Raw genomic sequence first — 13,856 nt, forward strand, 5'->3', positions numbered from 1 at the left:
AAATAGTGGTTCCTCAAAGTGGTAAAAATCAGACAAAATTATACAGCATTTGACAGAAGACTTTTATCTTTAAAAGTAACCTTTATTAACTTCTGAAGTCTTTACCCAAGGAGAATAGGTAAAGGTTAAGACTCTTCCCTATTTTATTCATAAGAAATCCAATTTGATCCTCTTTTGATCATGTCAATATTCTAGGACTACATTAAATTAAGATGTTTATGTTTCTATGTGATCAATGGGTTATTAAAGTTCTTCTTACAGAGTTGTTACTAAAACCTGAGATTTGGTTTCTGTTTTGTAGACTTTGAAAACCATTTTTTTTTTTAATTTTTTGTGCCAGGGTCTTGCTATGCAGTTTAGGCTGGCCTTGAGGTCACCTTGGAGCTTAGGCAGGTCATGAACTTGCAGTGATCCTCCTACTTCAGCCTTCTGAGTTGAAAACCTTTTGTACTGCCCAGCTTCACATCATTATATGAAGTCTGGATTAGATAACAGATAACCACCACAGTAATAACTTGATCTCAATACAATGAGAGAGACTGAAAAACATATTTTTGGAAGAGCTAGTAGGAATGGGAATCATGACTTCTTATGCCTGTGTAGTAAGATGTTATAACTGCATCTAGAGTCAGTAGTAGAGCCAGTGGAGTGTTTGAATCCCCATTTTATGTTAAGTACAGTTTCCTCTGTTTTCCTATTACTATTAGTTACTATGTTTTGGTTGAACTTTCCTATTGAATGTTTAAGATGAGTCAAAGTCAGACCTTAATTAATCAGAATTAGTCTATCTATGATCGATCTATTTATCTGTCTGTGTATCATTTATCTATATCTGTCAAGAGTAGTTAGGGCTCTTTGGGGGTCACATGTGGGACATGCGAGGAGCTTTTAGCTCCTCTAGTTTTTCTTCCCCCAGCTGTACCATTTGCCAGGATGGTTCATGGTCTTGCTTGACCCCATGGCTTTCCTTGAAAGGACAGAACAACCCCATCTAGTTTAGTGGCCTCCTTTTTGCAAAATGTACATAGATCAATGTCTGAAGTATGTTTCGCTGCTGAGCCAAAATACCCAAAACCAAAGTTAAAGGAGGAAAGGTTTATTAACTGACATTTTGCAGATGTTTCACTCTATAATCAGCTGGCTGCAAGTCAGGATGGCACATGGTAGAAGGTCATTACAGAGGAGAACCAGCTCATGGCAAGCAGACAGGTGATAGGAAGCAAGCAATGGACTTTAATAATGTGTTTTTGCTCCTTCTCTCTTATCCAGGATGCTAGGACAGATAACACTCACCCCATTAATCCTAGTGCCCTTAGGTGGTATGTTGCATTGTGAATCAATTCCAGGGTCACACACTGCAGATATGAAAAAAACCCATTCATGACTGCATGAGATTGGGGGGGGCGCATCTAGACACAAGCTGAAACAATTGACTCTGGGGTCCTAAAGTCCCCCTGAATGACTCAGTGACGTTGTACGACCCATTCAGAGGAGTCCTGTTATATCCTGATGACGTTGGAGGGAAAGGGTGAAACACTGGATATCATTTTAGCATTGTTAGTTCCCTTAGCTTTGGTCTCCAGACATCAGGCATCTCAAATGGGACCACTAGATCTTAATTCTGCTCTAATCTTTCCTAAATATTGGGCACTTTGAAATAGAAAGTAGGATCAGATAGTAGCTGTTTTAGAATGGCCTTATGGCACCATATGCTTCTACTATCTGCCCAAATACTATATTAGAATGCCGCTTATATATGTATGTATATAATATATATGTATATAATACATATGTGAAATATATGTTATATATAATATATATTATATTATATATGTATATAATATATATGTGAAAATTGCATAGCATCATTACATACATTCTTTGCTGAGGAAAAGCATACTTATTTGAAGGGATACTGAATACACTATATCGTGATACACATTTACTGTTTTTTTTTCCCTTAGGGGGACAAAGGAAATCAAGGGGAAAAAGGTATTCAGGTATGTTATATTTGTTGTTTTTGTTTTGGCATAGCAACAAAATAAGGGCTTTTTAAAAAAATTCTTATATATATTTTCCAATTTCTTCTTATTCCATGGTCAACACTATTGTTAAATCATATCTTTCTATTTTGGCTAGTGAGTTTTTAGACAGTACCTGATCTGACTTGAAAGTTCTTTACCATTTTATTGTCATAGAAAACTTGAGATTTAAATGGTTCAGCAAAGTAAAGATATTAATTTTATTGCATATTTTTCTTATCTAGCTATATATTTGTAGTGCATGTATTTCATAGAAAACTTGAGATTTAAATGGTTCAGCAAAGTAAAGATATTAATTTTATTGCATATTTTTCTTATCTAGCTATATATTTGTAGTGCATGTATTTCATGAATTTACAACCATGACTTGAAATATCATTAGCAAAAAGTTGATAAGAAACCATTAATACCAAATATAAAGCATATTCAATCTATTACATAGGGGAAGAATTACACTGCAGAATTGTATTATGCTGAGGAAACTCTAGAATGATTTTGAAAGACATTGAGTTTTGGTTGTCTTAGCAATGAAGGCCAAGAGAACCATGCTGCTGCTTTGGATGACAAACATTGTTTCACCAAAATTAATTTAAGCAACTATAGGATGGCTTTTTTTCTTTAACTGATTGCTGACACATGGACAGGAAATCATGATTTGAGTCAACTATATATTTACCTAGCTTTAAGCTTTAAGTTTTCTGAAAATATTACTAAATTAAATGAAAACTAATAAATTGCATCTGTTGGTCTTTCAATCTTACAAGTTTTAAAATTACAAAGTTTTCCAACAATAAATTACAAATACAGTTTTTAGACAGTATTTTAATAATGGTTTCAGGATTACAAAGCTCTGTTATACTGGCTGAGCTTTACTACTTAGGATAAACTTCAAAGACAAACACTTTGAAATATTTCATGAATATAAAATCTTGTATATATGGGAATAATTTAAAATTGAAGTAATAATAGTGAAAAATCTGCTAAGTTTATAGTCTCAACAGTCTCACCTCATGAATTTATTCCTTAAAATATATATATAAAAACTTTTAGAGTGGTATGACAAAATTCGGTTGTGTATCAGACATTTTTTACTTAAAATCTTCAAGTAGAATTATAGTACAGTTACTTTAAGTGCATCCTGAATTGAGGAGCAAAGGAAATTTTGAGTGTTTATGAGCTCCATGTCCATGTGTTCCAATGCCCATCTGGCTATTACATTTGGATGCTTCAAATTTACTCAGATTCCTCATGCCCAGATCAATCTTTCGTCTTCTCCCCAAATCCGCTTCCTACTCACACCTCCTTTATCGCAGTGATTAGGTGCTGTCTTCCCTCCATGTTAGAACTCACCCTGAAACCAGGTACCTTTCTTCTCCTTCAGTCAGTCATTTTGTCAGTCTTAAATATCCCATGGTCTTGGCTCCCACTCTCCTCACTGACTCCATCATTTCTCTAATTTCATGTAATATTTTCCTGACCGACCTTCTTGAGACCAGCCTACTCTCTCCTACACTTTTGCCGACATGTAATGGTTCAGCCATGCATCTACCTAGGGATCCTTTTGTGGGGCTCATCATGTCGGGATATTCCAAATCACAGAGTGTCTGCCAGCTTGACTGACTGACTGTTCTTTAGCATTATTTCCTCCCAGTCTGCACACCATTTTCTGCCCTTGTTCAGCTGCTTTGGCCAACAGGAGTCGCTAGCCTATGCCTGCCCAAGCTACCTGGCACACTGACCTCGCCTTTCTCTCAGTGGCCAGTGCTTATGAGCCTTCACACCATGCTGAAGGCTGTTGTATTTTTTGCCCTCTGAGTCAGACACCCCTTCCTGTGTTCCAGAAGTATTCAGCCGGATGTTTTATCTTATGCCATGAAACTACCTGACACTATTCCATCATAGAATAAGTAACTTGAAAGCAACAATGATACTTTTCTCAGTGTCCTGATTTAAAGATCATCACTTGAATATTTTCTTCCTAATAGTATTTTTTAATTTTAAAAGGCAAATGTAAAAATTCAATACTGAACATAATTTATATCATTGAGACTTTTAAATTGTCCACACCTATTGGATCTCAAAACAATTTTATGCTATTTATATCGAGGCAGATATTATCTAAAATTACATGTTCCCCCAGAAGTTAGAAGTTTGTTATTTGTCTCTGCTTAACTATAAGATGAGGTTGACTTCTCTGAGTGGCTATCTTTCTCATTTCATTTACATATTTACATCACTCCTTTTGTAATACTTATAGGAGACTTCAGGGTAATATGTAATTTATATTGTGGATTGTAGTATATGTGTATAGACTAACCAGTTATGTCTATTAAATTTTAAAGGGTCAAAAAGGAGAAACTGGAAGACAAGGAATTCCAGGGCAGCAGGTATTTTTATTTTTCCTTTGATTAAAAAATAGTGAAATAATAATTTATTCATTGAATTGGACCATTCTGACACTGGTTACTTTTAAATAAAAATATATGGAGGAAAGGGGACGTTTTCCACTTATTTTAAGCATACTAAGATGGAAATGCTAGGAGGTGGAAGTAATAATAGTTTTCTTTTTTATACTTCATTTTCCAACACTGAGAACATTGGTGGCTCTGAAGTTTGCTTTTCAGTGTTTTCTTCTGACCCAGGAAGTGACGTAGAAATCCCTGCCTATTTCTTAGAGTAGCTGCTGATCAGAGGCAGCCAGCAGCATATCTTCAGATCTGCTCGATCTTGATTTTTGCCCTGAAATGTGAGTAGCTAGGGTCAATGCAGTGAAGGAGAGTACTTGTTTCCCTGTAGTTTATGCAAAGATGCCATTTCCTACTGGAGAGAGGGACTGGAAATGCTGTCCTGAGACACTGTGCTGTGTGACCCACACACAATCAGTTGCTTTGCTTCTCCCCTGACTAAACTCTCCTGTGCAACAATGTCCTAGAGAGACTGCCATGCAGCACTGAAGTCTGGTCCAAGCCAAAGGCACAGAGCTTCAGAGTATTGAGCTCAGTTCAGGTTGGTCTGGGCTGGAAAGGCCGGTGAGCTGTCCATGAGGATCCTCCCCAGTGTTGGCTTCTTGCTCTGAGTGTGGGTGGGAAAGATTGAACAATACCCCACCTTGGGGTGAAACGGGGCCGCAGTCTCCAGGGAAGATGCTATCATGGAAGACTGTCTGACAACCAAGGGCAGAGCATTTGAAAGCCTGTGCCCCAAGGGTTGTTCATGATGTAGAATGGCAGATAGTAAGGAATTGAGAATTCAAAAGCTGACAAGAGGAGCAAACATTATTGAGAAAGACAAAATGAATTGAATTTGACTGTGAATCATGTTCAATGAAAAATGTCTTTTGAATTTTGTAGTCTTCTACTTGATTTAAACTCAACTGGGGACACAACCACCTGTGTCCTATACCTCTCCTTGGAAAGACAAAATGATTCTCTCCATTTTCTTGAATTAGCCACATGATATATTTAAATAGCTATTCTTATGGGACCTCCACCCACTTTCTGTTCAGTCTCTAGGACTCAGACCTTTCACCAAACTGTTGTAACCGTAATTCTCTGCAAGCACATGTGCTCTGAATTTGATCTCAGACTTAGCAAGCTCCCTAGCCTCAGTATGACTCTTCTTCCAAAGTAGATTTTTGTTTTTCTCACTTTTCAAGAAAACATCCTACTTTCCTAAGGTAGATTTGGGTTCCTTGAAAAGCTTCTGCCTTGGCTTTGTTGAAAGCCACCCTTCCCATAGTCAGCACCTGAACCTCAGTGGAGCACCCAGGGTCAGATCACAGTAGGATTGCAGCTGCTGAGCAGACTCTTCATGTGCGGCAGCTTCCCAGCCTGCCTGTCTGAGCTCATGGGCTATGCTAAAGGCATATTTTCTCAGCCTTCATTTTGTGAATTTAATCTAAGTGAATGTCTCTCAGGAAATCATCTTAGTGGATCCTCAAATGACAGACGTTTCTTGTTTCAGTTCTAATTCATTTCTCATTCTGAGAGCTATATTATCATTCTTCTGGCATTTGTTCCAGGTATAGGTTTATGCCTGGTAGGAATCATCTTTGCATTTCTTCAGAAATAAACTTTGATATTTAGGAATCACCTGACTGAGAGTGTGTTACTCAAACTGGTTGAGTATCCCTTAATTGAAATTCTTGGAACCAAGTATGTTTCTGATTTCACAGTTTTTAAAAAGTTGGAATATTTGCGTATATGTAATTGTATGTGAATATGTATTTGTATATGTCTATATCTCTATCTCTTGGAATAAGACTCAAGTATAAGCATGGAATTCAATTACATTTTAAACACAGATACAAAACTGAAGGCATTACATGGAAGTAATTTACCTTTTAAAGGGAAGTAACTGTATAAAATATTTTAAGTAAATTTGTTCATAGAACAAACTTTTACACATAGGATCAGATGGGGAATTTTCCTTTTATGTCCTCATGTTAGCATTGAAAAAGTTTCAGGCTTTGGAATACTTCAGATTTCCAATTTTCAGATTAGAGATACTCAACCTATAATAGATTTTTATATGAAAATGAAATATTTGGTATATTTATGCTTATGTTTTAATATGAGAATCTACATTTTGACAGTTTTTTTCCTAATTATTCCTTTCCTTTGCTTAGTTTGGATATCCATATATAAGGGACCTAAAAGTAAAAAGATATACCCCAACTCGAACACAATCGTGTGAAATGTTATTTATTAAGCTTTGTGTTTAATTGTTTAACACCAGTTTTTAATTTTAACATTGAATTATGAAACACTACCTGTATGTATGTGTTTCCTAGACTGCTGTTGGGTGATTTTTAGAGCCTAAGTGTGCAATAAATTTCAAACATACTAAAGTATAATTTCTTTCTTGATGGTCCTTGTAAATACATCTTTAAATTGAGCACAAGAAGTAGAGAAAAATAGATAACAGATTAGAGAGAAAAATTTTCACTGATTCAGCTAGTTGTATCTAGCAATTAAAATAATGAATAGTTTCATATATGGGCTCCCTAATGTTTGGGGAGAAATGTCATATTTTACATAATAGTACTTCTCTAATCTCTTAATTACAGTAATGATTTGTTTACAGGAACAATAGACATATTTCTCTAGTTAATCACTTTTACTGTTGTCTTTACATTATCCTTTATAAATAGTATGCAATTAAAATTTAATTTAGGTTCATGAAATCAGGACAATAGGACTGCTTGTTTTAATCAAAGAATAGAAAAGTAAATATACCTTACACTTAGTCTTACTTTTTCATTTTCCTTAAGAGTAATATATTTTAAATCCAGTATTATCATATTAATCTACATGATTTGACCTGCAACATAGAAAAATTGTATTTGACAATGAGACGGTTACACAAATTAAAATATTACTTGGACACCATGACATCTTGACATTAGCCTTCTTTAAAATACCAAAAAAGATTTCTTATATGAATATTTTCTTTCAAGCTCCATCAATAACTACTAAACCAGAAACTAGAATTTGAATTAAAGGTACATATGTGCTAAAAGTTTCTTGCCACATTATTAATACTATACTTGAATATTTATTATATTTTTCCTCCTATGTTTCAAAGGGAATTCAAGGCCATCAAGGTGCAAAAGGAGAGGTATGTTTCTTCCTATGTGACTCTCCCTTCACCCAGCCCTGCTAGATTGGTTTTTAGTACTCTGAAAATGTGGCTGTTGTTGTTTTAAATAGAAGATATCTTTCCTGTTCTTCAGGAGGAGTTACTACTTAGTGAATGTCTGTGATACTAACTAGTGATTTTTTTTTTTTTTTGTCATTTTTATCGGTGCCAGGGATCTAACTCACAACTGCCTGCTTGCAAGGCAGGCGCTTATGCCGCTGAGCTAAATCCCCAGCCCCTAACCAGCGTATTTACATTTAACTGAGTATGAATTAGATATTTGCTAGCATTATGGCTCTGCTCTACTGGGAGTTGCACTTATCTGCATATTTTTCAATAAAGAATGTTTTCAGGGTCGTTGTGTGTGTGTCCCACAGGCACACAGCCCCTTGCAGACAGGTGTATGTCAGCAGGGTTTTTGAAGCACTGACTGGTGGCTTTTGCAACAATCCGGGTCAGTGGTAGATGTGCTCACGGCTGGCTGGAAGGGGAAGCTGGTAACTACAGTTTAGATTGCAGGAAAGCTCCTTCTGGGGCCGTGGTGGGAATTCTCATTTATTCCTATGTAACTTGTATACACATATGTATATATTTTTATTCATAAAGACTTATATGATACAATTAAACCTTCTAAAATGCTTAAATAGAATCTGTAAAGATATATTCTGGCTTTAGAAAGGTGAAAAAGGAGAACCTGGTATTAGCGGTGCCCCTGGACCAAAAGGAGAATCTGGGATGGATGGAATCACAGGGCCTGCTGGTCCCCAGGGACTGCCTGGGGCAGCAGGTCCCCAGGGACCTCCAGGTCTGGATGGGAAGCCCGTATGTACTCTGATTTTTTCACCATTTTTATATTGCACTTGCTTTTTGCTCTGTTTCTACACATAATAACTCCTCATAATTTGATGCAGGGCAGAGAATTTTCTGAACAATTTATTCGGCAAGTTTGTACTGATGTACTAAGAAGTAAGTATCAACCATAGAGCTCTTCATAACCTTTTCAAAATATAAAAGTAATGCCAATTCTTGGTAGAAAGCATAGAGGACATGTCAGAACAAAATAAACATTTATAGTCATTCTCTGGTTTTGGAATAAACATTTTTATAAATTAATTATTAATTAATTAAATTTTTGTAATAGAATCTTGACAATTTAATTCATAAATATAAATTTCTATAATTTATTTTATGAATTTATTTTCAGGTACACTTTTATTTTTTCCAAGTAATTGCTGTAACAAAACTATTGCATAGAGCAATAACTATTTTGTATATGACTAGAAATAAAATTATTGGCTAAGAAATACGCATATATCCAGTGATCATAGATTGTTTTCCTGTATATTTAAAAAGTAATGAGACATATTGTTGACTTAATCTTCCACTGAACCATAAAGAATGGGTTTTCTGTTTTTAAGCCCAGCTACCAGTCTTCCTTCAGAGTGAGAGAACTCAAAGTTGTGCTCACTGCCAGCTGCAACGTGGCCCCCCTGGTGTTCCTGGACCACCTGGTCCCATGGGCCCAGAAGGTCCCCGAGGACTTCCGGGTTTCCCAGGAAGTGATGGTGTTCCTGGATTAATGGGTACTCCTGGACGTCCAGGTGCTAGAGGATTAAAAGGTAGTCAATGTGTGTCTTAGTTATTTTTCTCTTATTGCTCAGACAAAATACTCAACACCCAAAGTTAAAAGGAAAAAAGCTCATAGTTTGTGGACTACGTGGAGGTTTCTGAACGTAATCAACTGACTCCACAACAAAGTGACACATGGCAGAAGGGCAACTGTTTATGGCAGTGGAAGACAGCAAAAGCAGCAAGAGAGAATGACACTTTTTGTCCCTTATAGTGGATCCAGTCTACTGGGATTATGGTGGTGCTGATCCAGTCAGTGGACTGATCCAGCAGTCACCCACTCTGAATCCCACAATTGCACTATTAACCAATTACACAGTCTAGATTCAGCTGCCTCTGAAAACTCCCATTTTAAACTGCTTAAGGCTTTGGGGGGACATCTGGACATAAGCTGTAACAATGCATCTGAGTAAGCAAGTTAACGAAAACAACATTTTCTGTGGTCACACTCGATATTAATTTAGTAGGCAAAATTTTATCTTTATTTTCATGGTAAAGTATGTTTTTTGTAAATCTTTAGTCACTTAAGTGATTTTTCAATTGAGTTAAAAGGCAGTTATTCTGTTTTCTTGAAGTAATTCTCAAGCAGAGATTATGAGCACGTGAAGTTACCAAGTTAACAATACTTTCAGACATTTGATTTGAGTCCAACAAAGTCTATGTGGAAAATCACAAGACACTATTTTCTTTCATTCTATTTAATCACTTTCTGCCCTTATTCAAAATTATCTTCTATTTGAGCAAAAATTGTTCTGTAACAAAACTTCCTAATAGACTGTAATTATTTCTCTTTACCCTTGAAATTTCTGTAAAATATTGCTCTATAATTTTTCCTGTTCAAATGCTATATGAACTATCCAGATGTCTCACGAGAATAATTAAAAAAACAAACATGATTTTCATACTATACCAATAATATGTATCCATTGTTTTTAAAAATATTTAATTCAATTAAGTCTTTCTTTGAGAGACCACTGATACATTTAGAAATTTTTGCTCAAAAATTTTGTTTCACATTGGTATTTTAAAAAAGTGATAATCAGCTACTTTTAAACATATTTATTTTTCTTTCATGTTTCTATTAACAACTTTGGAACAGTGTGCTCCAGGAATTTTCACAGGAAAGTCAGTTTACTCAAATATTTGCTACTCCACAGGTCTTCCAGGAAAAAATGGTGCAAAGGGGAACCAAGGGTTTGGGTATCCTGGAGAACAAGGTCCTCCTGGTCCCCCAGGTAAGGACTGCTGTTCATTTATGTTGTTGTTTTTGTCTCCCTAAGTTGGCCAGTGTGCTCTGGAACTTCTGGGTCAAGCGATCCTCCACCCTGAGCTAGGCAGCATCTGGGACCCAGGGTGCGCTTCTGGGTCAAGTGGTCCTCCTCCCTCAGCTCCTGAGCCTCTGGGACTCCATGTGTACATCAACCTGTTTAGCTTGCTGCACATTTTGCTTTAAGCAAAATCTTTAAAAACCTATGTCAAATAATTTGAAACCTAGACATTTGTTTCTTTTTCGAGTGAAGCACACTTAAAATATTGAGGTTTAGCTCCTGTAGTTCTTTTCATACTGTATTTGTGAATCATTTAGGATACTCTGTGGGTCATGTTTTAGTCTAATCTCTAGTTTTTTTGGTGGTTGGAGTGGTTTTAGTCAGCCCTGTCTATCTAGAGTATAATGTTGCTTGATTTTTGTGACTCTTTAGTGAAGCAGAATAGTGCTTCTTCCAAGAGTTAAAATGTGAGACTAATGGCAAATTTTAAGAAACTGCTGCTTTCTGTAGTATTCATTTTGCCACAGCTCAGTTTCCTGGTGTGTGACAGGATGGTGGTAATAGCATGGGTCATGGGCTTACTGAATGACAGAACAGTAATCACAGGCATGTTTTCAGTAACTATTTACTACTAGTATTTTAGATAATTCATTAAGCTTTGAGTGGATCACATGATTTAATGCTATTTGTCTCAAACATGTAAAACAATACCTACAATCATGCTTTAGTGCTAAATAAATATTTACTTGTTGGAAATAGCAATATTAATAGTAAGGAGTAGTTCGTCAAATTATTCTGCCCTGCCCCCAGACCTAAATACTTTGTTTTTGTTTGAATTATCAATTTTTAAATTTTAGTAATATCGTTCTAAATTAAATTACCTTCCCTTGAGCATTTAGCTGAAGTAACTAGGTTGTGATTCACAAAGTACTATTTTAAACCTATAATAATGTATCTTGTGATAATGACAATGTATTTAGATGTAGAATCTAAGTAACATATATAATATATATTATTTATCACATATATATTATTTATATATTACTTACATATTATATATCTGTAATGAAAATAATCACTTTTACTGCAAATATGGGACAAAATGATTTCACTAGAGCTTTGACTTATCATATGTTAATTTAATAAAACATTGACAAACGTTAGACTGAAGAGGAGTGATAAGTTAGGAGAATCCACAATGTTAACTCAGTTTCATCGGTACCATGACTGCTATATTAATAAGCTTAGCTTGTTTTTATAAAAAATTATTGATTACTTTTTATGATTCTTTTCAGTAAGTATGTAGAATTAGCAAGAGAGAAAATGCAATGAGTAAAATATTCAAAAGGGATTCTTTCAGGTTAAATTTGTTGCAGAACCATTTGTCTGAGTGTCAGTGAGCGAATTCTGCATTCACACATTGTTGATGTCTGTCCTGCCCCAGGTCCAGAGGGTCCACCTGGAACAAGTAAAGAAGGTCCTCCGGGAGACCCCGGTGTCCCTGGAAAAGATGGGGATCATGGGAAGCCTGGGCTCCAGGGGCAGCCAGGCCCTCCTGGCATCTGTGATCCAGCTCTGTGTTTGAGTGTCATTGTCGGAAGGGATCCATTCAGAAAAGGACCAAACTATTAGTATCTGTTGCCTTCTTCAGTGACCTAGGCATGGTGCTTTGTGGTCTTTTGCATCTCAGGAAGATAAACAACATTTCCATTGGGGAAAAAAAAAAAAACTGAAGTACCTCGGTGTTTTTACTTTTTTCATAGGGGAAATATATAAAAGATCACCTATATTGATTTGAAAGGCTCCTCAATAATTTGAAACCTTGAGATTACAGCATTAAATCTCAAAGGTTTACATCCATCATTTAATCCACTTTGAATATAAAATTTCATCTCTGCCTGATAACTAGTTTTAGTCCCTGTGAAATAATTCACATCCAATCTCCATGCAGTAGAGATCTGAGTTCTAGTTCATATCTATGTGATTTTATTTCTTTTTTTTTTTTTTTTGGTGCCAGGGATTGAACTCACGACCTTGTGTTTGCCAGGCAAGTGCCTGTGCCCCTGAGTTATATCCTTGGTCCATTGTGTGTATTTTATGTTTTCTGTCTTCATAGCTTGTGTGATCAATGTTTGCTGTAAACTATCTGGTCAGTGGAATAAAGACCAATACTGACATTCAGCTAGGATAAGTGGGAATATAGTTGTATAGATCTGTGGGTACCCAGCCACAGATTCAGCCAACTGCTGATCAAATTTTTATTTCAAAAATTGTGTTCATCTTAAACCTGTACAGACTTTTTCCTGATTATTGTTCCCTAAATAATACAGTGTAACTATTTACATACCATTTACATTGTCTTAGGTAGTGAAAGTACTCTAGAGATGATGATTTAAAGTACATGGGAAGATGTGCAGAGGTTAGACCAAGTTCTACACCATTTTAGATGAGGGAGTTAAATAGACATCTGCAGATCTGCTTTTCTCAAGGCAGGAAGGGGTCCTGGAACCAAGGGATGAGGGAATTAGTGGACTGCTTGCTGTTCATTGTCTTCAGTATCACTTCTGAATAAGAGTACTGTGTTTTTTAATTTCATTTGAAACTCTAAAATGATGATTATTGGATGGAAGATTATTCATTACACAGAAGATGATGACAACTATCTAACATAAAAATGTTTTAGAAAAAAATCTTTTAGTGTACAATGTATTTAAAAAATGTATGTTCAAAAAATGTATGTTCAGAAGTACTAAAGACTTCACACTTGCTAAATGATTGGAATGTTTGCCATATGCCTTCCTTTCCATTTCACTTGTTATGTTTGTATGGTTGTACTTGTTATATTTTTCATTGTAGCAAAGCTAATGGCAGTAAATGCCGTGGTTGAAAGAAATGGTTACTTAACAAATCCTAGTATGTTTTGTATCACTAGCAGACTAAAATATTGTGAAAAGATTTGTGTACTGTACTAAAAACTTTTGTAGGGAAAATAATTTGAGATATTTTTTCTGTGTCATAAGCTTTTGCTACAATATTTGTCATTCAGAGAGCAATAAAGTTTTGTATGAACTTGATTGTATTCTACATTTAATTTTAACTGATAGGTGAGTACATTATCCATGTCACATTGTCATTTGCTCAATAGATACAATCATTAGATTGTCTTCCAGCTCTGAAACTGTCAGTTCATCTGGACAAGGATATAGGCATTGAGTTGTGTGCATCTGCTTTCATTCTGGCACCTGCTGAGGTTTTTCAAGGAGATTGAGGTCCTTGG

The 13,856-nt window shown here is 35.8% G+C and overlaps 1 protein-coding gene across 1 annotated transcript in view; it reads left to right on the forward strand.

Moving 5' to 3' along the window:
* Window positions 1-13,653, forward strand: part of Col21a1 (collagen type XXI alpha 1 chain) — a 163,348-nt gene extending 149,695 nt beyond the window's left edge. The window contains exons 24-31 of the mRNA XM_063253813.1: window positions 1,965-2,000; window positions 4,385-4,429; window positions 7,629-7,661; window positions 8,358-8,504; window positions 8,594-8,648; window positions 9,101-9,301; window positions 10,469-10,546; window positions 12,024-13,653. Of these exons, the coding sequence (XP_063109883.1) occupies window positions 1,965-2,000; window positions 4,385-4,429; window positions 7,629-7,661; window positions 8,358-8,504; window positions 8,594-8,648; window positions 9,101-9,301; window positions 10,469-10,546; window positions 12,024-12,211 (783 nt within the window). The 3' untranslated portion in view covers window positions 12,212-13,653. The remainder of the gene's footprint in view (window positions 1-1,964; window positions 2,001-4,384; window positions 4,430-7,628; window positions 7,662-8,357; window positions 8,505-8,593; window positions 8,649-9,100; window positions 9,302-10,468; window positions 10,547-12,023) is intronic.
* The last annotated feature ends 203 nt before the right edge of the window (window positions 13,654-13,856 follow it).

This window comes from Cavia porcellus, unplaced genomic scaffold (assembly GCF_034190915.1).
Source record: "Cavia porcellus strain 051 isolate PalLab524CR breed Dunkin Hartley unplaced genomic scaffold, mCavPor4.1 scaffold_7, whole genome shotgun sequence".
NCBI lineage: Eukaryota > Metazoa > Chordata > Mammalia > Rodentia > Caviidae > Cavia > Cavia porcellus.